The sequence below is a fragment of the Neoarius graeffei genome, chromosome 15, assembly GCF_027579695.1.
Source record: "Neoarius graeffei isolate fNeoGra1 chromosome 15, fNeoGra1.pri, whole genome shotgun sequence".
NCBI classification, from domain to species: Eukaryota; Metazoa; Chordata; class Actinopteri; order Siluriformes; family Ariidae; genus Neoarius; species Neoarius graeffei.
The window spans coordinates 44,962,278-44,989,486 of record NC_083583.1 but is presented as its reverse complement, the minus strand read 5'-3'; the positions used below and the strand labels follow the sequence as shown (position 1 = coordinate 44,989,486).

Below are 27,209 nucleotides of genomic sequence, written 5' to 3'. Positions count from 1 at the left end.
TCTCGGAAGTGGTGCCAAATTTCGTGCGTTTTCGCCCATGGCAAGCGCCCCGAAAATGGCCCAACAGCGGAGAAAAATAAAGAAGAAGAAGAAGAAGAAGAAGACGGAAGAATAATAATAGTGAACTCTTACAAGAACAATAGGGCCTTCGCCCATAGGGCTCGGGCCCTAATAAATGAATAATGGGTGTTCTGTCTAGTGCAACTTGGGTGAACTCATGTGAGATATAAAGCACTGTTTTTTTTGTGTGTGGTGGTGGTGGTGGTGGTGGTGGTAGGAATAATGTACAAAGTCTGCACCTAGGCTTTTGTTGATTTAAGTGAATAGAGTCTACAAAAATGGATGAATGCAGGCAGGCTGAATGGCTAATGTCATGTCTCCAGGTTGGCAGATGGCAGGAACAGTTAGGGATCTCATTAGACCAACCAAGCAGGCAGCGCATCGCAGCAAAACCGTTCATTAAAGTTCTACGGCTAGAATAGTGTGTGTGCTGCCCCAATATTGGTCAAAGTCAAAAGAGGAGAAACAAGCATTGCATTTTTTATGACACAGTGAGAGAAACACTTGGTGATGAAGCTGTGTCACTTGGCTGGATCCATGCTGAGGGCAGTGAAGCTGAGTGTGAAGGTCTAGGGAGCATTCAGAGTCACTTTGCTTTGTAATTAACTGAAATTTGTTCAGCAGTAATGTGCTGTGATGCAGGGGAATTTGAAATAAATATTTTTCCATATATATATATATATATATATATATATATATATGGGCGGCACGGTGGTGTAGTGGTTAGCGCTGTCGCCTCACAGCAAGAAGGTCCTGGGTTCGAGCCCCGGGGCCGGCGAGGGCCTTTCTGTGTGGAGTTTGCATGTTCTCCCCGTGTCCGCGTGGGTTTCCTCCGGGTGCTCCGGTTTCCCCCACAGTCCAAAGACATGCAGGTTAGGTTAACTGGTGACTCTAAATTGACCGTAGGTGTGAATGTGAGTGTGAATGGTTGTCTGTGTCTATGGCTACGTTTACATTACGTCGAATCAGCGGATCATCAGATTAATGTTCTTAAAATGATTCGCGTTTACACTAAAACCGTTAGCCGTGCACACAGCAACACCAATACGCGGATACGCTCGGCTCCGCAGGCATCCTGCGCTCCAAATCACTCCGCCCTGAACAGCGAGTGCCCTCTGGAGGGTGTGCACTCCGGCCCTGCGCAGCTCACAGAGCGCGCGAGTGAAGTGAACAAGCCACGATTCGGGACTGAGCCGCTGTGTGTGAGATCCCAGCGCATATCACTTATTACTTGCAAGTGGAAGGATGGCAAGCCTAAAGACAATCATAACTACACAATGGGCAGTATTTGCATCAGTATTTGCAGTATTTTCATACTTTTATACTCTTTAATGAAAGGTGATACAAGGCGGAAGTCTGCGCCGTTTTTCAGCAGTCGCGTCACATGACCAACGCCAGCGAATCAGGAAGGTGGATGTCACAGTGACGTTGTCCAATGAGACGCCAGCTAGAGCTCAGCACAGCGTATCCGCGTATTCTCAATGTTTACACAGCACCGGAGCTGATACGATCTAGATTGAATACGTGGACGCTGGCGGATTCCCGTTTCCCCGCTTTTTCAGGGGGGTTAATGTAAACGGACAGTGCATCCGCGAAGAAAACGAGACAGATACGGTCTAGTGTAAACGTAGCCTATGTGTCAGCCCTGTGATGACCTGGCGACTTGTCCAGGGTGTACCCTGCCTTTCACCCGTAGTCAGCTGGGATAGGCTCCAGCTTGCCTGCGACCCTGTTGAAGGATAAAGCGGCTAGAGATAATGAGATGAGATGATATATATATATATATATATATATATATATATATATATATATATATATAATATACACAGTGGTATGCAAAAGTTTGGGCACCCCTGGTCAAAATTGCTGTTACTGTGAACAGTTAAGCAAGTTGAAGAGGAAATGATCTCCAAAAGGCATAAAGTTAAAGATGACTCATTCCCTTTATATTTTAAGCAAAAACAATTTTTTATTTTCATCTTTTACATTTTCAAAATGACAAAAAAGGAAAAGGGCCCAAAGCAAAAGTTTGGGCACCCTGCATAGTTAGTACCTAGTAACACCCCCTTTGGCAAGTATCCCAGCTTGTAAACACTTTTTGTAGCCAGCTAATAATCTTTCAGTTCTTACCTGGGGGATTTTCACACAGACGTCCTTGCAAAAGGCTTCCAGTTCTACAAGTTTCTTGGGCTGTCTTGCATGCACTGCTCTTTTGAGATCTATCCACAGATTTTCAATGATGTTTAGGTCAGGGGACTGTGAGGGTCAGGGCAAAACCTTCAGCTTGTGTCTCTTGAGGTATTCCATTGTAGATTTTGAGGTGTGTTTTGGATTATCGTCTTATTGTAGGACCCATCCTCTTTTTAACTTCAACTTTTTTACAGATGGTGTGATGTTTGCTTCCAGAATTTGCTGGTATTTATTTGAATCCATGCTTCCCTCGACCAATGAAATGTGCCCTGTGCCACTGGCTGCAACACAACCCCAAAGCATGATCGATCCACACCCATGCTTCAGAGTTGGAGAGGTGTTCTTTTCCTGGAATTTGGCACCCTTTTTTCTCCAAACATACCTTTGCACATTGTGGCCAAAAAGTTCTATTTTGATTTCATCAGGCCACAGGATTTGTTTCCAAAATACATCAGGCTTATTTAGATGTTCATTTGCAAACTTCAGACGCTGAATTTTGTGGCTAGGACGCAGGAAAGGTTTTCTTCTGATGACTCTTCCATGAGGGCGGCACGGTGGTGTAGTGGTTAGCGCTGTCGCCTCACAGCAAGAAGGTCCGGGTTCGAGCCCCGTGGCCGGCGAGGGCCTTTCTGTGTGGAGTTTGCATGTTCTCCCCGTGTCCGCGTGGGTTTCCTCTGGGTGCTCCGGTTTCCCCCACAGTCCAAAGACATGCAGGTTAGGTTAACTAGTGACTCTAAATTGACCGTAGGTGTGAATGTGAGGGTGAATGGTTGTCTGTGTCTATGTGTCAGCCCTGTGGTGACTTGGCGACTTGTCCAGGGTGTACCCCACCTTTCGCCCGTAGTCAGCTGGGATAGGCTCCAGCTTGCCTGCGACCCTGTAGAACAGGATAAAGCGGCTAGAGATAATGAGATGAGATGAGACTCTTCCATGAAGGTCATATTTGTTCAGGTGTCGCTGCATAGTAGAACAGTGCACCACCACTCCAGGGTCTGCTAAATCTTTCTGAAGGTCTTTTGTAGTCAAACAGGGGGTTTTATTTGCCTTTCTAGCAATCCAACGAGCAGTTCTTTCAGAAAGTTTTCTTCATCTTCCAGACCTCACCTTGATCTCCACTGTTTCTGTTCACTGCCATTTCTTAATAACATTACAATCTGAGGAAACAGCTACCTGAAAACACTTTGCTACGTTCTTGTAGTCTTCTCCTGCTTTGTGAGCATCAATTATTTTATGATTCAGAATGCGAGGGAGTTCCTTAGAGGAGCCCATGGCTGTTGATTTTAGGGACAAGTTTGAGGAGTCAGAGAATTTATACAGCTTTGAAATCTGCATCATCTGACCTTTCCTAATGAAGAATTTGAACAAGCCACAGCTCAATAAGCTAATTAAGGTCTGGAACCTTGGTAAACGTTACCTGAGAACTCGAATGTATTGGGGTGCCCAAACTTTCGCATGGTGTTCCTTTTCTTTTTTCACTCTCCAATTGTACAAAACAAAAATAATACACAAATCTTGCAGAAAACACTGAAAATAAATGTGTTGTCTTTACCTTTATGCCTTTTGGTGATGAGTTCATCTTCTGCTCACTTAACTATTCACAGTAACAGACATTTTCAGTAAGGGTGCCCAAACTTTTGCATGCCACTGTATATATATATCATCTCATCTCATTATCTCTAGCCGCTTTATCCTTCTACAGGGTCGAAGGCAAGCTGGAGTCTATCCCAGCTGACTACGGGCGAAAGGCGGGGTACACCCTGGACAAGTCGCCAGGTCATCACAGGGCTGACACATAGACACAGACAACCATTCACCCTCACATTCACACCTACGGTCAATTTAGAGTCACTAGTTATATATATATATATATATATATATATATATATATATATATATATATATATATATATATATATATATGGAAAAGTATTTATTTTAAATTCCCCTGCATCACAGCACATTACTGCTGAACATACCGTATATATGCGGCGTAGTGGTTAGCACTGTTGCCTCACAGCAAGAAGGTCCTGGGTTCGAGCCCAGCGGCCAGCAGGGGCCCTTCTGTGTGGAGTTTGCATGTTCTCCCCATGTCTGCATGGGTTTCTTCCGGGTGCTCCAGTTTCCCCCACAGTTCAAAGAGATGCAGGTTAGGCCAATTGGTGGCTCTAAATTGACCGTAGGTGTAAATGTTTGTTTGTCTCTGTGTCAGCCTTGCAATGACCTGGTGACTTGTCCAGGGTGTACCCCGCCTCTCACCCATAGTCAGCTGGGATAGGCTCCAGCTTGCCAGCGACCCTGTAGAACAGAATAAGCAGCTACAGATAATGGATATATATATATATATATATATATATATATATATATATATATATATACAATGATATATATATATATATATATATATATATATATATATATATATATATATATATATATAGTGTGTGTGTTTCTTTGCTTGTAGTTGGAATTAGTTTCACCTTCATTTTAGCACTTTTAAGGGACATGCTACCTGAACAGACTATATTCTAATTATTGTGCCCTCGAATCAGCATGAATTTATCTTGTAAAGTTTTAATATTTTAAGGGATATTTAGAACAGATTCAGTAAGTTAAGATAAATGCTTCGTATATATTAAATAAGACTATTTAAAAATTATTTGTGCTGAAATGTCAATTTAGTTGGCAAACCAGTAACATTATATAAGGATAATTTTTATTAAACTACATAATGTCTACATAAGACCATCATTGAAAATAAAGGCTTATTCCAGCACTTATCAGCTGTCATAATAGCCACCAGAGTCAAATAAGAGTTTATGTTGCTGTACACATTACGATACAGTCTGACTTTCATAAAGTATTCATAAAAAACAACCTATGCCCTTCCTGACAACTGACATAAACCAATAAACATTTATTCCAGCAGACATCAGTGGTCATAAAGACTGCTTTTGTTGATGCTAGGTTGACATAACACCTGAGACAAGTGACGTAGATTTGAGTTGAAGTAATGATGTGTTAGGACACTTTCCAATCAGATTTTCATTCAAATGCCATGACAATGTAAAATCAGTCATTTTGAGTTTACACAGGATGGTACGAAAAACAAAACAAAAAAAAACATCCAGCAAATGTCAGTTACCTTGTTGATGAGAGAGGTCAGAGGAGAATGGCCAAACTGCGAGCTGACAGAAAGGCTACAATGACTCAAATCACAACTCTTTACAACCATGGTGAGCAGAACAGCATTTCAGAATGTACACCATGCCAAGCCTTGAGGTGGATGGGCTATGATAGCAGATGGTCACATCAGGTCCCATTCGTATCAGCCAAGAAGAGGAATCTGAGGCTACAGTGCACACAGACTCACCAAAACTGTTCAGTAGATGATGCCCATGTGATATTTTTTTTTTTTTACCAATCTTCAACTGACCAGTTTGGGTGCACTATTCATTTTCCAACTTCCAATGTAGCCAACTTCTACTTTGGTTCCAAATCTGAATACAGGTCCAGATATGAATATTTGGAACAATAAAGAGACATAGATACTGATAGTGGCATTGGTTTACACCCTGAATACCTTTATTGCCAGATTATTGGTGACTGGGTGAGATAGTATAAAATTACTATTTCATTCCATTGCATCAAATCCTCAAATCGTACAATTTATATATGACATTTTATTAGTAACGTTGCCTAGTAACATCTCATTAGAGTGTACATATTATGAAATTGCTGTTCAGGACTGTTGACTAGCCACAAAGCCACACAAGTAATAAATGTTAAATGTACAAGTTATACAGTCAGGGGAAGCTGCATATGTATTCATAGCTTACCCATCCATGAGTAATAAATGATGCTGCAGCATTTCGGAGCTACATGTAGCCCATAGTTAAATTTCATTAACACTTCTTTCGAATTAGACTTTGTATACAGAAACTATGCACTTACCATTTGCACGTTTATGCTAAAGGGAATTTCTAACATGTCCATTGCTAATGTATCCAGCCATCTCAATCATATCTTTATTTATACTGCAGCTTTTCTCTGCTTTTAAAGCGAGCGCGTCTTCAGTTCAGCACTACTGATCAAAGCCGTTGCCGTGCAATTGACAGGTCTATTATGAGAAGTGATTTTCCTATGGTAGCTCTAGGTGATGTGGGGTTGGGGTGGGGTATAGACAGGCGAGGAGTAGGAATGAAATTCACAGGGAGCCTAAGCTCAGAAAGCCAAACTATTTATACGGAACAGCAGTCTCAGAACCCTTGCGTTCGCCTCAGGCCAAAAACTACTTGAAAGTAAGCTGCAAGTCTCTTTGATGTTTTGAACCAAAACTAAACACATTTCAACTATTGCTGCATATGAGTCAAGGACATTTGTGCCATGGTAAAGAGAAATAGCAGATGTTTTTTTTTTTTTTTTTAAATCTGCGGTACTATGATCATAACGATACGCTCAGAAAATGGATGTCACGTTGAGTTGAAGACAGGTTAGTGACTTCTCTGTTGCTGAGCCCACACCGTGGGTGCACCATAGTGGGTTTTGCATAAGGGGATTAGTGGTGTAAGAGACACAAAACATCTTGAGCATGCTCAGTTTGCTTAATGGCTCTGACATGATGAAGGGAAACTGATCTTGCAGTGTGTTCTAACAGCTGCCTCTATGCACCATTTGGTTTCATTTGGTTTAGGGCTTATTTGGTGTTGTTTGGAATGCATTCTGCATGGCAATCTGCTGTCATAACCTGCTAACTTATCCAACTTGCTTGCTTAAAGTGCGGCTTCTCAAGGGAAACAAACTTGCAGGATTACTGGCACAAAAATATGCTGCAAAGAAGTGTGAAAATGTCTGTTGTGTGAAATGTGAAACAGAAATATACTGTTAAGCTTTTTAGATGCAAGAGAAAACGACAATTATAATAAAAAGAGTATGGCCCACAAGAATAAAACCTATGTTGTACCCTAGGGCGACATGGTGCACACAAATTAATATATTGAAGTTAAATTTCTTAAGATATGGTCATAAAATAATTAACTCGTGACAATTATTGTATTTAAAAATGAGTGAGATGCAAAAAAAAGAAAAATAGAATTAAACCATTGTGGTTGTAGAAACCTAAGCTTGGGGATGATTGATAATACTTTACTGACATTTTGTAATGATGGATTAAGACATACTGGAGTCATTGGCGATTTCTCAGAGTGGCTTTTTCATACATTGCTGCCAAATAATTAACTAGGGGCCATATATTAAGATTGACACTCCCACATCATATTTAGTCATGAGCTCAAGTTACACAATTGGTGGCCAACTTTAGTTTGGCTTCAAAATATTACCTTTGGGCCCCAGTAGATTAACTTGTGGACACCAGTTCCTGTAAAATAACCACAGTGTCACCTGAACAGCACTGCAAAAACCTACATGCAAATAATTTCAGATTTATGTCACATCCTACACAGAATTCACTTTACAAACTCCATCCACCATAAACTCCCCTCAACAAAAGTAACCATCATTGGTGATTATCATGCTTATTTTATGCAAATCTCATCTCATCTCATTATCTCTAGCCGCTTTATCCTGTTCTACAGGGTCACAGGCAAGCTGGAGCCTATCCCAGCTGACTACAGGTGAAAGGCGGGGTACACCCTGGACAAGTCGCCAGGTCATCACAGGGCTGACACATAGACACAGACAACCGTTCACACTCACATTCACACCTACGGTCAATTTAGAGTCACCAGTTAACCTAACCTGCATGTCTTTGGACTGTGGGGGAAACCGGAGCACCCGGAGGAAACCCACGCGGACACGGGGAGAACATGCAAACTCCACACAGAAAGGCCCTCGCCGGCCACGGGGCTCAAACCCAGACATTCTTGCTGTGAGGCGACAGCGCTAACCACTACACCACCATGCCGCCCATTTTATGCAAATCTTTCCTGTAAAAAAAAAATTAGAACTTGCAAAGTAATATATATATATACATACATCCATTATCTGTAGCTGCTTATCCTGTACAGGAGGGGTGGGCAATTATTTTTTCCATGGGGCCACATGAGAAAAAGAAAATTTTGTGGAGGGCCGGACCAAAAGGCTAAACTAAATTCTGCATAATCTCATCTCATCTCATTATCTCTAGCCGCTTTATCCTTCTACAGGGTCGCAGGCAAGCTGGAGCCTATCCCAGCTGACTACGGGCGAAAGGCGGGGTACACCCTGGACAAGTCGCCAGGTCATCACAGGGCTGACACATAGACACAGACAACCATTCACACTCACATTCACACCTACGGTCAATTTAGAGTCACCAGTTAACCTAACCTGCATGTCTTTGGACTGTGGGGGAAACCGGAGCACCCGGAGGAAACCCACGCGGACACGGGGAGAACATGCAAACTCCACACAGAAAGGCCCTCGCCGGCCCCGGGGCTCGAACCCAGGACCTTCTTGCTGTGAGGCGACAGCGCTAACCACTACACCACCGTGCCGCCCAAATTCTGCATAATATTAATTGTATTTCTTTATATAAAGCAGTAAATAACATTGTTTTTACAAGCTGCTAAGACTGGTAAGAGTATGGAAAAAACGAGGTTGCCTTACAAAAAATGTCATTTATTCAATCAAATTTCCCAAAACAATGGTTAACAAAATGTGAACGTTTGTACCATTTTTTTTCAGTCAAATTCACCCCAAAACACAATAAAGACATCACAATATTGTCTTTCTACTCCAAATATCAAACAAGATACATCATATTATAATAATGATGCCCACATTTGTAGTCTAATCACCTCATTTGGTGTTTTTCAGTTTTTTATTTGTTCAGTGAGAGAAATCTAGTCTCTGTTGGTCTTTAACGAGTGCATCAAAGTCAGGTTGAATGTCTGAGGTGGAGATGCGAAACACAGCTGACAGATGATCATCGGTGAGAGAGGATCTATACCTGGATTTGTTAAACTTCATCACTGAAAACGTCGATTCGGTGTAGGTATCAGATCTACAGATCGGCTCGGGCTCCGGCGCCTGCTGGTGACGTCACACTATGTGATTGGCTGGACCGCTTGAAGGATGACGTACAAGTTTGTGGTTGGTCTGGACAAATTACAGAAGTTGTTATCGCGGGATTAGGTTTTGTGAGATTTCATGTCATGTTCATGTCGCGCGCATTGCGTTTTTGTTGAACACAACTTCAAAATAAAAGCAATGCACATTCAGTCCATGCATGAGGTAAAAGTAGAAAATACGTTTATTTTGTAATTTCTAATTAACCTTACGCGGGCCGGTCAGAATAAACCAAAGGGCCGGATGCGGCCCGCGGGCCGTAAAATGCCCAGGTGTGCTGTACAGGGTCGCAGGCAAGCTGGAGCCTATCCCAGCTGACTATGGGCGAGAAGCGGGGTACACCCTGGACAAGTCACCAGATCATCACAGGGCTGACACATAGAGACACATAACCATTCATACTCACAATCACACCTACATTCAATTTAGAGTCACCAATTAACCAAACCTGCATGTCTTTGGACTGTGGGGGAAACCAGAGCACCCAGAGGAAACCCATGCAGACACAGGGAGAACATGCAAACTCCACACAGAAAGGCCCTCGCCAGCCACTGGGCACGAACCCAGAACTTTCTTGCTGTGAGGCAACAGCGCTAGCCACTACACCACCATGCCGCCATATATATATATATATATATATATATATATATATATATATGGCGGCATGGTGGTGTAGTGGCTAGCGCTGTAGTGGCATGGTGGTGTAGTGGCTAGCGCTGGCTAGAGGGAAAGCTAATGGAAATTGGTTTTATATATATATATATATATATATATATATATATATATATATATATATATATATAAAACCAATTTCCATTAGCTTTCCCTCTTTGTTATACTGACTGAGATTCTATTAGAAGAAGATTCTTTATTTCTTTATTTGTCATATGTACACTCAAGCACAGTGAAATTAATCAATTCTTAATTGAAAGTTCTTCATTTCATTGAATTCACATTTTATCAACTCTTTTTCATACATAACTTGGTATCTGTAAAGTACCATAAATATTGAAAGGTTCAAAAGTATGCCATTACATGTAATCTCAAATAAATGCTCAGAAACAGTTTAAAAAATGGAATTAGACAGAATTTCGTCTCGTCTCGTCTCGTCTTCTTCCGCTTATCCGGGACCGGGTCGCGGAGGCAGCAGTCTAAGCATGGAAGCCCAAACTTCCCTTTCCCCAGACACCTCGGCCAGCTCCTCAGGAAGAACACCGAGGCGTTCCCAGGCCAGCCGAGAGACATAGTCCCTCCAGCGTGTCCTGGGTCTTCCCCGGGGCCTCCTCCCGGGGGGACATGCCTGGAACACCTCCCGAGGGAGGCGTCCAGGAGGCATCCGAAAAAGATGCCCGAGCCACCTCAGCTGATTCCTCTCGATGTGGAGGAGCAGCGGCTCTACTCCGAGCTCCTCCCGAGTGACTGTGCTTCTCACCCTATCTCTAAGGGAGCGCCCAGCCACCCTGTGAAGGAAACTCATTTTGGCCACTTGTATCCGCGATCTTGTTCTTTCGGTCATTACCCAAAGCTCATGACCATAGGTGAGAGTCGGAACGTAGATCGACCAGTAAATTGAGAGCTTCGCCTTTTGGCTCAGCTCCTTCTTCACCATGACGGACCGGTAAAGCGACCGCATCACTGCGGAGGCTGCACCGATCCGCCTGTCGATCTCACGCTCCATCCTTCCCTCACTCGTGAACAAGATCCCGAGATACTTAAACTCCTCCACTTGAGGCAGGACTTCTCCACCAACCTGGAGAGGGCAAGCCACCCTTTTCCGGTTGAGAACCATGGCCTCGGACTTGGAGGTGCTGATTCTCATCCCAGCCGCTTCACACTCGACTGCAAACCGCCCCAGTGCATGCTGAAGGTCCTGGTTTGAAGAAGCCAACAGGACAACATCATCCGCAAAAAGCAGAGATGGAATCCTGTGGTTCCCAAACAGGATTCCTTCCGGCCCCTGGCTGCGCCTAGAAATTCTGTCCATAAAAATTATGAACAGAACCGGTGACAAAGGGCAGCCCTGCCGGAGTCCAACATGCACTGGGAACAGGTCTGACTTACTGCCGGCAATGCGAACCAGACTCCTGCTCCACTCGTACAGGGACCGGACAGCCCTTAGCAAAGAGCCCTGAACCCCATACTCCTGAAGCACCCCCCACAGAATACCACGGGGGACACGGTCGAATGCCTTCTCCAGATCCACAAAGCACATGTGGACTGGTTGGGCAAACTCCCATGAACCCTCGAGCACCCTATGAAGGGTATAGAGCTGGTCCAGTGTTCCGCGACCAGGACGAAAACCGCATTGTTCCTCCTGGATCCGAGGTTCGACTATTGGTCGAATTCTCCTCTCCAGTACCCTGGAGTAAACCTTCCCTGGGAGGCTGAGAAGTGTGATTCCCCTATAATTGGAGCACACTCTCCGGTCCCCTTTCTTAAAAAGAGGGACCACCACCCCAGTCTGCCACTCCAGAGGCACTGTCCCCGACCGCCACACGATGTTGCAGAGGCGTGTCAACCAAGACAGCCCCACAACATCCAGAGACTTGAGATACTCAGGGCGGATCTCATCCACCCCCGGTGCCTTGCCACCGAGGAGCTTGCAAACCACCTCATTGACTTCGGCTTGGGTAATGGACGAGTCCACCTCTGAGTCATCAGCCTCAGTCTCCTCAGTGGAAGACATGACGGTGGGATTGAGGAGATCCTCAAAGTACAGTATTCCTTCCACTGCCTGACAATGTCCCCAGTCGAGGTCAACAGCTCCCCACCCGTACTGTAAACAGTGTTGGCAGAGTACTGCTTCCCCCTCCTGAGGCGCCGGATGGTTTGCCAGAATTTCTTCGAGGCCGACCGATAGTCCTTCTCCATGGCCTCCCCGAACTCCTCCCAGTTCCGAGTTTTTGCCTCCGCAACTGCCCGAGCTGCAGCACGCCTGGCCTGCCAATACCCGTCAGCTGCCTCAGGAGTCCCGGAGGTCAACATGGCCCGATAGGACTCCTTCTTCAGCTTGACGGCATCCCTTACTTCCGGTGTCCACCACCGGGTTCGGGGATTGCCGCCACGACAGGCACCGGAGACCTTGCGGCCACAGCTCCGAACAGCTGCGTCCACAATGGAGGTAGAGAACATGGTCCACTCAGACTCAATGTCCCCCGCCTCCCTCGGAAGCTGGGAAAAGCTCTCCCGGAGGTGGGAGTTAAAGACCTCCCCAACAGAGTGCTCGGCCAGACGTTCCCAGCAGACCCTCACCATACGTTTGGGCCGCCAGGTCTGTCCAGCTTCCTCCTCTGCCAGCGGATCCAACTCACCACCAGGTGGTGATCAGTTGACAGCTCAGCCCCTCTCTTCACCCGAGTGTCCAAGACATAGGGCCGGAGATCAAATGAAACGACTACAAAGTCGATCATCGATCTCCGACCTAAGGTGTCCTGGTGCCACGTGCACTTATGGACACCCCTATGCTCGAACATGGTGTTCGTTATGGACAAACCGTGACTAGCACAGAAGTCCAATAACAAAACACCACTCGGGTTCAGATCGGGGAGGCCGTTCCTCCCAACCACGCATCTCCAGGTGTCACTGTCGTCGCCCACGTGAGCATTGAAGTCCCCCAGTAGCACAATGGAGTCCCCAGTCTGAGCACCCCTCAGTACCTCTCCCAGGGACTCCAAGAAGGCTGGATACTCTACACTGCTATTTGGCCCATAGGCACAAACAACAGCAAGAGCCCTCTCCCCAATCCGAATAGACAGAATTTCATTGACTCTAATTCAGTTTCCTGTAGTTGTTGTTGAACTCCAATTCCATTTCCTTGTTTGAATTGGAATTGTTGAGTTCATACCTGGGCGGCACGGTGGTGTAGTGGTTAGCGCTGTCGCCTCACAGCAAGAAGGTCCGGGTTCGAGCCCCGTGGCCGGCGAGGGCCTTTCTGTGCGGAGTTTGCATGTTCTCCCCGTGTTCGCATGGGTTTCCTCCGGGTGCTCCGGTTTCCCCCACAGTCCAAAGACATGCAGGTTAGGTTAACTGGTGACTCTAAAATTGACCGTAGGTGTGAATGCGAGTGTGAATAGTTGTCTGTGTCTATGTGTCAGCCCTGTGATGACCTGGCGACTTGTCCAGGGTGTACCCCGCCTTTCGCCCGTAGTCAGCTGGGATAGGATCCAGCTTGCCTGCGACCCTGTAGGACAGGATAAAGCGGCTAGAGATAATGAGATGAGATGAGAATGAATGAGTTCATACCTGAATTGAGCCCAACCCTAATCCTTACTGCTGCTTTTAGTATTATTATGACCAAAGAAGCGTCAGACACTTTTTGAATAAAAGCTACCAATAGGAGGACGACACAGGATGGTGTAGAACTCATGGGTTAGCAATGGCAAAATATAAATGAAACATGCTAATGGGCAGGGAAAAAAAATCCTTATTATTATCCTTTTTCTGCACAAGCTGATTTCTTGATCACACTGACTGATAACGTAAACAGAAGGTAGCAAATTTCTTGAATTGCTGGTTTTGAGTTAGAGAATCTTCATTATATTTCCTGACATGAAGAACATGTTATCACACAGACTGTTTGAGAATTTGACCAAGATTTTATTCGGATCATCTTATACAGCGTGACTAGTAAAAATCTTAAAATATGGCTAAAATTGGCTTCAGATAAAATATAATATTTTATGAATCATGTGCCATCTCATAAGCAACAGAGCATCACAGATTATTTGCACATTAATAGAGTGATAATGCTTTCTGGTACAGACATTCTCAATTAATTTTTTTTATTGTGACATGAGTGCAGGCAGAAGCACAGTCTACATTTGGAAAATTGTTGATTGCTGCAAATTGCCTTTTAATGGCAGCCTGTTGAAGGTGAGTGTAATAAAACTCTTTGTATCTGGATGACATCATAATTATACCATCCTATATATCTGATATGAGACAGTTCAGGGATGACTGAAAGAAGCCAGAACAGTCAGTGAAGAACCCACTGCCAAATACCACAAAGTTGCCAGTACCTATGAAGGCAGACATTTGGGAATTGCACAGTTTCTCTGGGATGATTTGTCTAATATCGGCTCTAATTCAGAACACAGTTCCAGGAGAACAGCCATCAGGAGTCGAAAACAACTCATATGCAATAAACATCAGCAACCAAAAAATCTATATGGCCCTTAAAAAAATGCTTGACCCTTTAAGAGCACTATTGTCAGTTGTTTGAGGTTTGAGAAGAAGATGGGAAAGTCAGTGACAGAACTCAAGCTGAAGAAATGTGGTTTAGGTGAAGTTTTTAGCTGAGTAGTGGGTTTAAGAAGTGGAATGGTTTGCTAATATAGTGTAGGCATGCCTTTCAAGTGCATAACAGCTCCAAGCCTGGGAATAAAATCAAGGAAAAAAAGAACATTTTGCAGTCACCCTGACCTTGAAATGTTTTGAAAGTATATTTATGAAAGGAAAAGTAAATCTGACATTCTTCAAAAAGCTATCTACCTATTTCTTCCCCATTCAGTGCCTGAGTCATGGCCTTGCTGAAATTCGCCTCCATTTCCTCCTGGACCACTTCAGAGCTGGAGGTCTTGCCAATCTGACCACCTAGCACAAATCACATGCTTGAAAGCCTTGTTTCAAGATAAAAGTGACCGAAACATAAGAACCCATATAGTGCCACATAGCTTGCAAGCTACCCTTTTTCCCTCACCTTTTCATCCAAGAACTTTAAAGTATCCCAGTGAGGCTTTAATGCCACTGTCATATGACTGGTAATACTTACACCAAATGTACTGTATGCACACACATCTCACATACAGTCATGACCTTCAACTATCTTCTCTGCATATATATTAGGCACATGACCTATTGCTCAAAATGTGGGCACTCAAGGTGCGAGTCTTCACTGTCTAGAAAGATGAAGGCTAATCTGGATAAATAGCTAAGGCTTAGCTCAAAAACAAATAGAAGTCGTGCTGAGTTGTGGTGCCATTTAGTCCTCTTATGCCCCTTTTCCACCAAAGCAGTTCCAGGGCTGGTTCGGGGCCAGTGCTTAGTTTGGAACCGGGTTTTCTGTTTCCACTGACAAAGAACTGGCTCTGGGCCAGAAAAACCGGTTCCAAGCTAGCACCAACTCTCTGCTGGGCCAGAGGAAAGAATCGCTTACGTCAGCGGGGGGGGGGGGGGGGGGGGGGCGGAGCTGTTAAGACCAACAACAATAACAAGACCACAAAAGATCGCCATTTTTAAGCAGCGAGAAGCTGCAGCTGTACAAACGCGAAGTCATCCATTATTATTATTATTATTGTTGTTGTTGTTGCTGCTGCTTCTTCCGTGTTGTTTTTGCTTCGATATTCGCGCCAAGGTTTAAGCAAACGTAGTGACGTAACTGACGTATACAGCGATGTAATGACGTATACAGCGACGTAATGACGTGGCACCGTGAGCTATGGAAAAGCAAACTGGTTCTCAGCTGGCTCGCAAGTTGAATGAATTGTGAACCAGCACCAGCACTGGCCCCGAACCAGCCCTGGAATTGATTTGGTGGAAAAGGGGTATTAGAAATCTAACTTGGTGGCACAGTGGTGTAGTGGTTAGCACTGTTGCCTCACAGCAAGAAGGTTCTGGGTTCAAACCCAGTGGCTAATGGGGGCCTTTCTGTGTGGAGTTTGCACGTTCTCCCTGTGTCTGTGTGGGTTTCCTCCGGGTGCTCCAGTTTCCCCCACAGTCCAAAGACATGCAGGTTAGGCTAATTGGTGGCTCTAAATTGACCGTAGGTGTGAATGTGAGTGTGAATGGTTGTTCATGTCTGTGTCAGCCCTGTGATGACCTGGTGACTTGTCCAGGGTGTACCCCGCCTTTTGCCCATAGTCAGCTGGGATAGGTTCCAGCTTGCCCACGACCCCGCACAGGATAAACAGTTATGGATAATGGATGGATAGGATGGGAAATCTATCTATCTATCTATCTATCTATCTATCTATCTATCTATCTATCTATCTATCTATCTATCTATCTATCTATCTATCTATCTATCATCATTCAACATTTACTCTATGAAAACAAGCATTTAACCATTCAATAAATGTGTTAACCCACACTTTCTTTGCTGACAGCAGCTCTTAAATAAGTAACTAGGTAAAAAAAAATAGAGAGTTATAAGCATACAATTAGCAAATACACAAAATGTGTTTAACAGGCAACTAGCCAATAGCATGAGGACATTTTAATGATTTGCTTTTTTAAATTAATAATTTATGTTCATACTATAATTTAGGATAACAAGGTTGTACATTTAAAGTTGCCTTTTTCAGTCAACATCATAACCTCAGTGAAAGAACCTTTTTTTGTTTTGTTTTTTTTGTTTTTTTTTTTCTCATAATCTTCAGGAAATTTGGATGCTGCTGGAATCTTCCAAATATTTCATAAGCATGAATTGTTCAGGTAACAGGGTTGTGAATAACCAAGCATGAATGAGAACAAATATGTACATTTTTCATCACATATAATGGATAACAAATGTAAAGGATGTTTCAAGCACAGTATGTTAAATGGATACATGTAGTCATGCAAAAATAATAGCTACAGTGGTGCTTGAAGGTTTGTGAACCCTTTAGAATTTTCTATATTTCTGGATAAATATGACCCTAAAACATCATCAGATTTTCACACAAGTCCTAAAAGTAGATAAAGAGAACCCAGTTAAACAAATGAGACAAAAAATATGATACTTGTTTATTTATTTATTGAGGAAAATGATCCAATATTACATATCTGTGAGTGGCAAAAGTATGTGAACCTTTGCTTTCAATACCTGGTGTGACCCCCTTGTGCAGCAATAACTGCAACTAAACATTTCCAGTAACTGTTGATCAGTCCTGCACGCCGGCTTGGAGGAATTTTAGCCCATTCCTCCGTACAGAACAGCTTCAACTCTGGGATGTTGCTGGGTTTCCTCACATGAACTGGTCGCTTCAGGTCTTTCCACAACATTTCGATTGGATTAAGGTCAGCACTTTGACTTGGCCATTCCAAAACATTAACTTTATTCTTCTTTAACCATTCTTTGGTAGAACGACTTGTGTGCTTAGGGTCGTTGTCTTGCTGCATGACCCACCTTCTCTTGAGATTCAGTTCATGGACAGATGTCCTGACATTTTCCTTGAGAATTCGCTGGTATAATTCAGAATTCATTGTTCCATCAATGATGGCAAGCCGTCCTGGCCCAGATGCAGCAAAACGGGCCCAAACCATGATACTACCACCACCATGTTTCACAGGTAGGATAAAGTTCTTGTGCTGGAATGCAGTGTTTTCCTTTCTCCAAACATAACACTTCTAATTTAAACCAAAAAGTTCTATTTTGGTCTCATCCATCCACAAAACAGTTTTCCAATAGCCTTCTAGCTTGTCCACGTGATCTTTAGCAAACTGCAGATGAGCAGCAATGTTCTTTTTGGAGAGCAGTGGCTTTCTCCTTGCAACCCTGCCATGCGCATCATTGTTGTTCAGTGTTCTCCTGATGGTGGACTCATGAACATTAACATTATCCAATGTAAGAGAGGCCTTCAGTTGCTTAGAAGTTACCCTGGGGTCCTTTGTGACCTTGCCGACTATTACATGCCTTGCTCTTGGATGGCCCTTTTCCACTACCTTTTTTCAGCTCACTTCAGCTCACTTCAGCTCGCTTCAGCTCACTTCAGCCCGACACGGCTCGCGTTTCGACTACCTCAGAGCAGCACGACTCAGCTCGCTTCAGCCCTGCTTAGCACCCAAAACTCGCACGGTTTTGGAGTGGGGCTGAAGCGAGCCAAACCGAGCCGAGTGGGGCTAGGGGCGTGAGGAGACACTCCCCTGTGCACTGATTGGTGAGGAGGAGTGTCCTCACACGCCCACACACACCCCGCGAGCACGCTGGGATCTATAAACACTGTAAACCCGGAAGAATTACGAATTACGAGAATTTCTGAGGGGCGGCACGGTGGTGTAGTGGTTAGCGCTGTCGCCTCACAGCAAGAAGGTCCTGGGTTCGAGCCCTGGGGCCGGTGAGGGCCTTTCTGTGTGGAGTTTGCATGTTCTCCCCGTGTCCGCGTGGGTTTCCTCCAGGTGCTCCGGTTTCCCCCACAGTCCAAAGACATGCAGGCTAGGTTAACTGGTGACTCTAAATTGACCGTAGGTGTGAATGTGAGTGTGAATGGTTGTCTGTGTCTATGTGTCAGCCCTGTGATGACCTGGCGACTTGTCCAGGGTGTACCCCGCCTTTCGCCTGTAGTCAGCTGGGATAGGCTCCAGCTTGCCTGCGACCCTGTAGAAGGATAAAGCGGCTAGAGATAATGAGATGAGATGAGAATTTCTGAAGCCTTATGCGCCTGGCCTCATCTATACGCTCTTGCCAGTATCTGTTGGCGTTGTCGGTGACAACAAGCCACAGCACCAAGACCAGCAACACTAACGACTCCATGTCCTCCATGTTTATTGTTTACTATCCGGGTTGTGAGACTACCGCTTAAAAGGTCACTGATGTGACTGTTTGCGCCGCCTAACAACATCACGTGACGTCCATCCACTTTCGCTAACTCCACCCAATGTGTCCACCCACTTCCAGCCAGCATGGTTCAGCGCGGTTGTAGTCGAAATGCAACTCCAACAGCCCCACTCAGCTCGACTCAGCCCAACTCAGCACGGCACGGCTCAGCCCAACTCAGCCGCGTTGGTAGTGGAAAAGCGGCAGGAATGATCTTTGTTGGTGGACCACTCCTGGGGAGGGTAAGAATAGTCTTGAATTTCCTCCATTTGTACACAGTCTGTCTGACTGTGGATTGGTGGAGTCCAAACTCTTTAGAGATGGTTTTGTAACCTTTTCCAGCCTGATGAGCATCAGCAACGCTTTGTCTGAGGTCCTCAGAAATCTCCTTTGTTCGTGCCGTGATACACTTCCACAAACATGTGTGGTGAAGATCAGACTTTGATAGATCCCTGTTCTTTAAATAAAACAGGGTGCCCACTCACACCTGATTGTCATCCCATTGATTGAAAACACCTGACTCTAATTTCACCTTCAAATTAACTGCTAATCCTAGAGGTTCACATACTTTTGCCACTCACAGATATATAATATTGGATCATTTTCCTCAATAAATAAATGACCAAGTATAATATTTTTGTCTCATTTGTTTAACTGGGTTCTCTTTATCTACTTTTAGGACTTGTGTGAAAATCTGATGATGTTTTAGCTCATATTTATGCAGAAATATAGAAAATTCTAAAGGGTTCACAAACTTTCAAGCACCACCTTATTTATCTGAAACTTGTACATAGGTTGTTGTCAAGGACATTTTACATACAGTATGTTTAAAATGTCCTTTACATACATATTTGTACAGGAAATGTAATAGGACAGAAATGCTATCACAAATTGTATTGTCTGTGTAAACAAGAAGATCAGATGGACATTATACGTAGGGGCAGGAAGTAAATATGTAGCAGTGATTCAAGGCTGTCACAAAGAACACATACTGTATTAGAGAAGCTAGTTCTCTGTAAATATACTTGTCATACATAGCTTTGGAAAGTTAAGACGATCAGAACTGAAGTGCTCTGAATGTTTAACGAAAACAGCAGTTTAAATGCAAGACAGACACTTTTTGCCTTTGTTGCCCACCTAGTGCCACATTTCAAGCAAGTATATCATCAGAACAGGTAGAAGCTTAGTCTGGGATGATTACTGCATGGATTGGACACTTGCAAGAAGCTGGTTGTCTTTCCCCTGGCAAGAGAGATCACTGGAGGCTCACACTAGCCTTTTGTTTCCCTCTGAACTGCAATAAAGTAGGATCAATCCCAGCATTCTCACCCCGGGCTCTGCCTGAGAGACAGCAGAAGCGCACGTATTAATTGCAGGTAAGGCTGCAGTTCAGGAGTTTAATTTGAGCTCTGAGAGGATGTGCACATGTCGGGATAAAACAAGCAGGATTGTCACTCTGACACTGCAAGGCTGATGGATGTGCTTTGGCTTAAGAGAAGTATCTGCCACTGCTGCTTGTTTCCCATCCTTTACCCCCTCACCCTGTCATTGATTTCCCTCCTTAGCTTAGGTCACTGACTTGAAATTGAATTGGAAATAGTAGAAAACAGAGCTCAATTATTTATTGTTCTCATCGCATTTGTCTTCTCGGGTCTTTCTGTGTGGAGTTTGCATGTTCTCCTCATGCCTGTATTGGGTTTCCTCCAGGTGCTCCGGTTTCTTTGCACAGTCTAAAGACATGCAGATTAGGTCAACTGGCTACTCGAAATTGCCCATAGATGTAAATGTGAGTGTGAAAGATTGTCTCTCTGTGTTAGCCCTGCAATTATACTGGCGAGCTACCCAGAGTGTAACCCCTCTCACCCAGTATCAGCTGGGATTGGCTCCAGCTTCCCTGCAGCCCGCAATGGATAAGTAGTATAGAAAACTAACTAACTAACTAATTCATTATTTTTTTGTTTTATTTCTAGCTAGTTTTTCCACTGAATTGAGACACAACTGGAATTATCAGCTGCATAAATGTTATGTCACACAACAATGTAATTTATTAAATTCAAATGGAAGTTTTGTTAATTAGCATCTCATCTCTCATCTCATTATCTCTAGCCGCTTTATCCTTCTACAGGGTCGCAGGCAAGCTGGAGCCTATCCCAGCTGACTACGGGCGAAAGGCGGGGTACACCCTGGACAAGTCGCCAGGTCATCACAGGGCTGACACATAGACATTATTAATTATTATCAAAAAGCCTGTTTGGTTTATAAATTCATCAGCAATAGCAACAAGATATTAACCCATTTAAGGAATGATTTCTTAATATTCTTTTGATTATTGATGAAAATGTGCTGAAATGAAAATAATATTGTGAGGATGTGATAAAATCAGTAAAAACCTTGGTTGTTTCTGTTCACGCTGCACTTTTGGTGGTTAAACAAAAATTTTGTCCCAATACAGTTTTTGAGAAATGCAAAGATTTGTGCAGGTTGCAAAAAAGAAACCAAAATAGCACAATGTTGCTTTTAATAATAGCAGGAGCAGCAGCAAGAGAACCAATTTCTACACCAGACAGTGACTACGTTTACATGCACATCCAAATCGAGCTGCTGTCGGTAATCGAGCTGAAGGTCCCAGCAGGGTGCCAGAGAAATCCAATCCTACATGCACACAACTGAAATCGGGCTATTGTGTGAGGTGCATTGTGCACCCGAGCCACAGGTGGCGCAACACGCCCCATCGTGTTGGTACACTTCCGGTTGTCGTCATGAAGAAGAGCTATTCAAGAGTGAAAACAAAGTTATCAGTTCCGTGTTCTCCATTGCACGTTTTTCTCCCGTCCATGAATTTTAATATATTCAACTCCTTAAGCTGAATGAGCATGAACTCTGTCTCCTCATTGCTCCAGAAGTGCACGTTTCTGCTTGCCTGTGGCAGTGGGGGCGTGGTCAAGCACCAGTCTGTGACAGGAGGGCGGAGCCAGGGAAGGTGAGTGGCAGAAAAACACACACGCGCGCGCTGGTGTGTGTGTGTGTTTTTCTCTCAAGAATAAAAGTAGGCTGTTAAACTGAAAAGTCTGATAATAAAAAGCCTATTAGTACCAGAAGCTTTGTCCTGCCGTCCTCTGTGCTCCACCCACACTTCAGAGAGCTCTACATCGCCATTTTCTCTTCTTCGTTTGTTCCTCCTGACCTCTTCTGCTGCTCGCTACTACTGTTGTCATGCCAACCGAGGCTGTTGTGTTTCCCGCTTGTGGTCTCGTCACTCGTCACTTCCGGAAGTAGCTCGACAACTAGCTCGATAGGGTATACATGCACAAAGTAGCTCGGCAGAAATCGCATAAACTAGGTCGTGTAGCTCGATTCCGAGAAATCAAGTTCGGTTCAATTTCAGCCGAATTAAGGTGTATACATGGCATTTTGAACTTCGATTTCAGTCGAGCAACGGCAGAAATTCGATTCTCTCTATGTGCATGTAAACGTAGTGAGTGTGTGATGTTTTATACCTCAGTGCTTCTCAAACTGGGGTCCAGGGCCCACCAGCTGAGCTAGAATGTCCTGTTTTAATTTAGTTACAGTGGTGGGAATCACAACCCATCATTATCAAAGTCATTTATTTATGATTGGTGTGCTGAGAGTGTAATTTTAAAATACAAAAATTGAAGCATGCTTACCTTGGTATGTTTGACATATTGACATACAATGTCAGTAAGTTTTCTGGTTTCTGTTTGGTCAGGTGATTAGTAAATGTAAAAACAGGTGAATCCAAGAGCAAAGTAACAATTTCAAGTTGACATCCAGAAACACAACTGAAAGCAGAAAACAATCTTTGTAATAACACTGAAGCCACAAGGACATGATTTCACAGTGTATGAGTGAAAGTCTGGGTTATTTATCTTGTGTGTGTTAGACTTGTAATACTCGAGTCCTGGACTCGGACTCAAGTCCGACTCGTGCCCTAATTTTAAGGACTCGTGACTTGACTTGGACTTGAGCACTGATGACTCTGACTTGGACTCATGCATTAACTGCATTCGGACTCATAAATTGGAGACGAGGACTCTGATTTTTTCTTTATTTTTTGCAATATGCCATAATAATTTGCCATAAGATATTTATATCTACATTAATTTTTGTACTAATTTCGTGTAAAAGTGTCACACCTGCATACCTTGGTGCATGCATCAGATAGACTCTCGGGCGTGCTCCGATCAGCACGTGCACCAAGCAGACTCTTGCTCGCGCCGTAAATGACTCGCACCTGCACAAGATTAAGGCACAATCAGCGTGCTTATATAAAAACTGTGAAAGCACACTTACTTTGCAAAGTATTGAGTTGTGTTACTGACACATTACTGAGCTTTATTTCCTTGTTTGGTTTCCTGATCCCTGATTTCCTGTTTCTTGTCTTTGATTCTGCTGAGTCTATGATAACCTGTTTGTGCCTCGCTCGACCTATTGCCTGTTTCACTGTTTTAAGATTTTGCCTGCCATTCTGGATTGTTTACCCGCCTTCACTCGTATTAATAAACACACCTTCTGCACTTACATCCGTCTCCCAACCATCTCTGACAGAATACTTCACACTCCTGACAAAGAGAAGCACATTCACCTGTTCATATGTCATGTTCAGGAACAAACTAATGTTAATGGTGCTAAAACAGCCACCGTCAAATGGTGCAGTTGGAGTCTTGTTCTCAGACTCGACTCGGACTTGACTTGGCTCGAATTTTTTTTTAATGACTTGGACTTGACTCGGACTTGAACACTGGGGACTCAAGACTGGACTCGGACTCAAGGTTTAGTGACTCAATTACAACACTGGTGTGTGTGTGTGTGTGTGTGTGTGTGTGTGTGTGTGTGTAAAATGAGCCACAGATTAACTCAATCAAAAGTCTGGCAATGCAGAAAGAGTGAAGGAGTCATGTGATCTATTTTCAGCCATGTTGTTTTGTGGGATATGGAGTCCACAGCCGAAGCAAGCCATGACATGGCGTGTTTTTCTTTTGCCCTCTCTGACAGTCCATCCCAATTGTCTTCTAATTAGATATGATATCCTTCTATATATTTAAGAATTAACAATCATGAAATAAATTTGTACTGAGTCAGTCTGTGGAAATTAGTTGACATTTAAAGGGGTTCCTGGCTATAAAAGCTACAGAACCTCTGGTATCAGTTCTGCACATCCACCCAGCACTATTATAGATAATGTTGGTGGCAATACTGAGAAGCTACCAAACCTAGACAACTGGAATTTGGTACTAGACTGGTAGACAATTTTAAAAATAAATAAAAAGATGGAGGGCGGCACAGTGGTGTAGTAGTTAGCGCTGTCGCCTCACAGCAAGAAGGTCCGGGTTCGAGCCCTCTGGCCGATGAGGGCCTATCTGTGTGGAGTTTGCATGTTCTCCCTGTGTCCGCGTGGGTTTCTTCCGGGTGCTCCGGTGTCCCCCACAGTCCAAAGACATGCAGGTTAGGTTAACTGGTGACTCTAAATTGACCGTAGGTGTGAATGTGAGTGTGAATGGTTGTCTGTGTCTATGTGTCAGCCCTGTGATGACCTGGCGACTTGTCCAGGGTGTACCCCGCCTTTCACCCGTAGTCAGCTGGGATGACCCTGTAGAAGGATAAAGCGGCTAGAGATAATGAGATGAGATAAAAAGATGGCCAGTATTGATCAATAGAGAGCAATATGACAATTACACATATGACAGTGCACTTGTCCTTCGATAATGGACACAAGTTTCATTTTAATGGGGGATTTCCTGCAATAAAGCAACAGTATAAATAACTGGAAGAAGCACCTGTGGAGGTTGATTACGTCGAGGAGGGTTTTACATATTTCAGCAATCTTAAGGTAGTTGTACAGGAAACAAACTAACTGGACATATCATGTACACACACACACACACACACACACAAATTAGACTTTAAACAGTTTAAAAGTTAAAATCAGCAGTGTAGCCTAAGTGTGTCCCTTCATTACAACGTCTCTTAGTGATCTTTTTGAGCAGCTGGAAGTTGTGAACTTATTCAAGATCGAAGGTACAGGAGTGACCTTGACACATATGCAGATGAGGAAATTCTTCTTAAGAGGTCGATGTTAGTTAATTAATAACGGAAAATTATTTTATTCTCTTGAAATGATGTTTAATCTTTTATACTGTCCTCTGTTATCTGCTGTCATTCCAATCCATCACGGCAAACTGTTCCTCTTTCAGTCTCAGCTTCTCTGGTTCAGACTTTCTCTCGCTCTCTCTCTCTGTGGTTTATGAGGTGGACTCAAGCCATCTGAGCTCAGGGCCCTCTGGGGAGCTTTAATTGACAAGTGTGTACAATAACTAATCAGCAACGAACTGACGAAACTCATTTCACATAATCTGTCACGTTACCTGGCAGCACCGACACTGCCAATTGATATCTGAAATATGGGACGCCTCCTGTCCTGTTTCCTGTCACTCACATCACCTCAGCACTGCTGAAAAGCCTCATTCTTTATGAAGTGCTGACAGAGCGCTGTGAAGATTAAAACTTTCCTCCAGCCACTACCGAGCAAACAGCACACACACACACACACACACACACACAAATGTATATACACAACCCCAAATCAGAAAAAGTTGGCCGGTATGGAAAATGTACTGTAAATAAAAAAAGAAAGCAGTGATTTCTAAATGGGTGGCATGGTGGTGTAGTGGTTAGTACTGTCACCTCACGGCAAGAAGGTTCTGGGTTTGAGCCCAGCAACCGGCGAGGGCCTTTCTGTGTGGAGTTTGCATGTTCTCCCCGTGTCCGTGTGGGTTTCCTCCGAGTGCTCCGGTTTCCCCCACAGTCCAAAGACATGCAGGTTAGGTTAACTGGTGGCTCTAAATTGACCGTAGGTGTGAATGTGAGTGTGAATGGTTGTTTGTCTTTCTGTGTCAGCCCTGCGATAACCTGGCGACTTGTCCAGGGTGTACCCCACCTCTCGCCCATAGTCAGCTGGGATAGGCTCCAGCTTGCCCACGATCCTGCACAGGATAAGCGGCTACAGATAATGGATAGATAGATGATTTCTAAATGTGCTTTGACTTGTATTTCATTACAGATAGTATGATCCCAAGATATTTCATGTTTCTTCTGGTCAACTTCATTTCATTTGTTAATATACATCCATTCCTGCATTTCTGGCCTGCAACACATTCCAAAAAAATTGTGACTGGGGTAATTTAGGGCTAGTAATGAGGTAAAACAATTAAATAATGATGTGATTTGAAACAGGTGATATCAACAGGTTATTATAATCATGATTTATCACAAAATCAGTGTCCAGGAAAGGTCTAAGCTGTGTCTGAAATCACTCACTCATTCACTACTTCCTACCCACTATCTAGGGAATTATATATAGAGGACTATATAGTGAGCTCATTGGTAAAATGAAAAAAACACTTTTGGACACTGTGTCCGGGGATCAGGTCATCGAGGCCCCTGCCTTCGACTGCCACCCAATCCACATTGCACCAGTCCCCTACTGCTACCTCTGTGGGTGGTGAACCCACAGGAGGTCGGGCCCACGTCACATCTTCGGGCGGAGCCCGGCCGGGCCCCATGGGCAAAGGCCCGGCCACCAAGCGCTCGCATACGAGCCCCAACCCCAGGCCTGGCTCCAGGGTGGGGCCCCGGCTGCGTCATCCCGGGCGACGTCACGGTCCTAAGGAGCTGTGGCCGCAAGGTCTCCGGTGCCTGTCGTGGCGGCAATCCCCGAACCCGGTGGTGGACACCAGAAGTAAGGGATGCCGTCAAGCTGAAGAAGGAGTCCTATTGGGCCATGTTAACCTCCAGGACTCCCGAGGCAACTGATGGGTATTGGCAGGCCAGGCGTGCTGCAGCTCGGGCAGTTGCGGAGGCAAAAACTCGGAACTGGGAGGAGTTCGGGGAGGCCATGGAGAAGGACTATCGGTCGGCCTCGAAGAAATTCTGGCAAACCGTCCGGCGCCTCAGGAGGGGGAAGCAGTACTCTGCCAACACTGTTTACAGTGCGGGTGGGGAGCTGTTGACCTCGACTGGGGACATTGTCGGGCGGTGGAAGGAATACTTTGAGGATCTCCTCAATCCTACCGTCATGTCTTCCACTGAGGAGACTGAGGCTGATGACTCAGAGATGGACTCGTCCATTACCCAAGCCGAAGTCACTGAGGTGGTTTGCAAGCTCCTTGGTGGCAAGGCACCGGGGGTGGATGAGATCCGCCCTGAGTATCTCAAGTCTCTGGATGTTGTGGGGCTGTCTTGGTTGACATGCCTCTGCAACATCACGTGGCGGTCAGGGACAGTGCCTCTGGAGTGGCAGACTGGGGTGGTGGTCCCTCTTTTTAAGAAAGGGGACCGGAGAGTGTGCTCCAATTATAGGGGAATC

General features: G+C 44.4%; 1 protein-coding gene across 32 annotated transcripts in view; it reads left to right on the top strand.

Moving 5' to 3' along the window:
- Positions 1 to 27,209, top strand: part of celf5a (cugbp, Elav-like family member 5a) — a 355,737-nt gene that overhangs the window by 249,520 nt on the left and 79,008 nt on the right. For 9 of the 32 annotated variants that reach the window (XM_060941435.1, XM_060941423.1, XM_060941437.1 and 6 more), the window contains exon 5: positions 12,071 to 12,088. The exons of the other annotated variants lie outside the window; for them this stretch is intronic. In XM_060941435.1, coding sequence (XP_060797418.1) covers positions 12,071 to 12,088 — 18 coding nt within the window. The remainder of the gene's footprint in view (positions 1 to 12,070; positions 12,089 to 27,209) is intronic. 32 annotated transcript variants of the gene reach the window in all.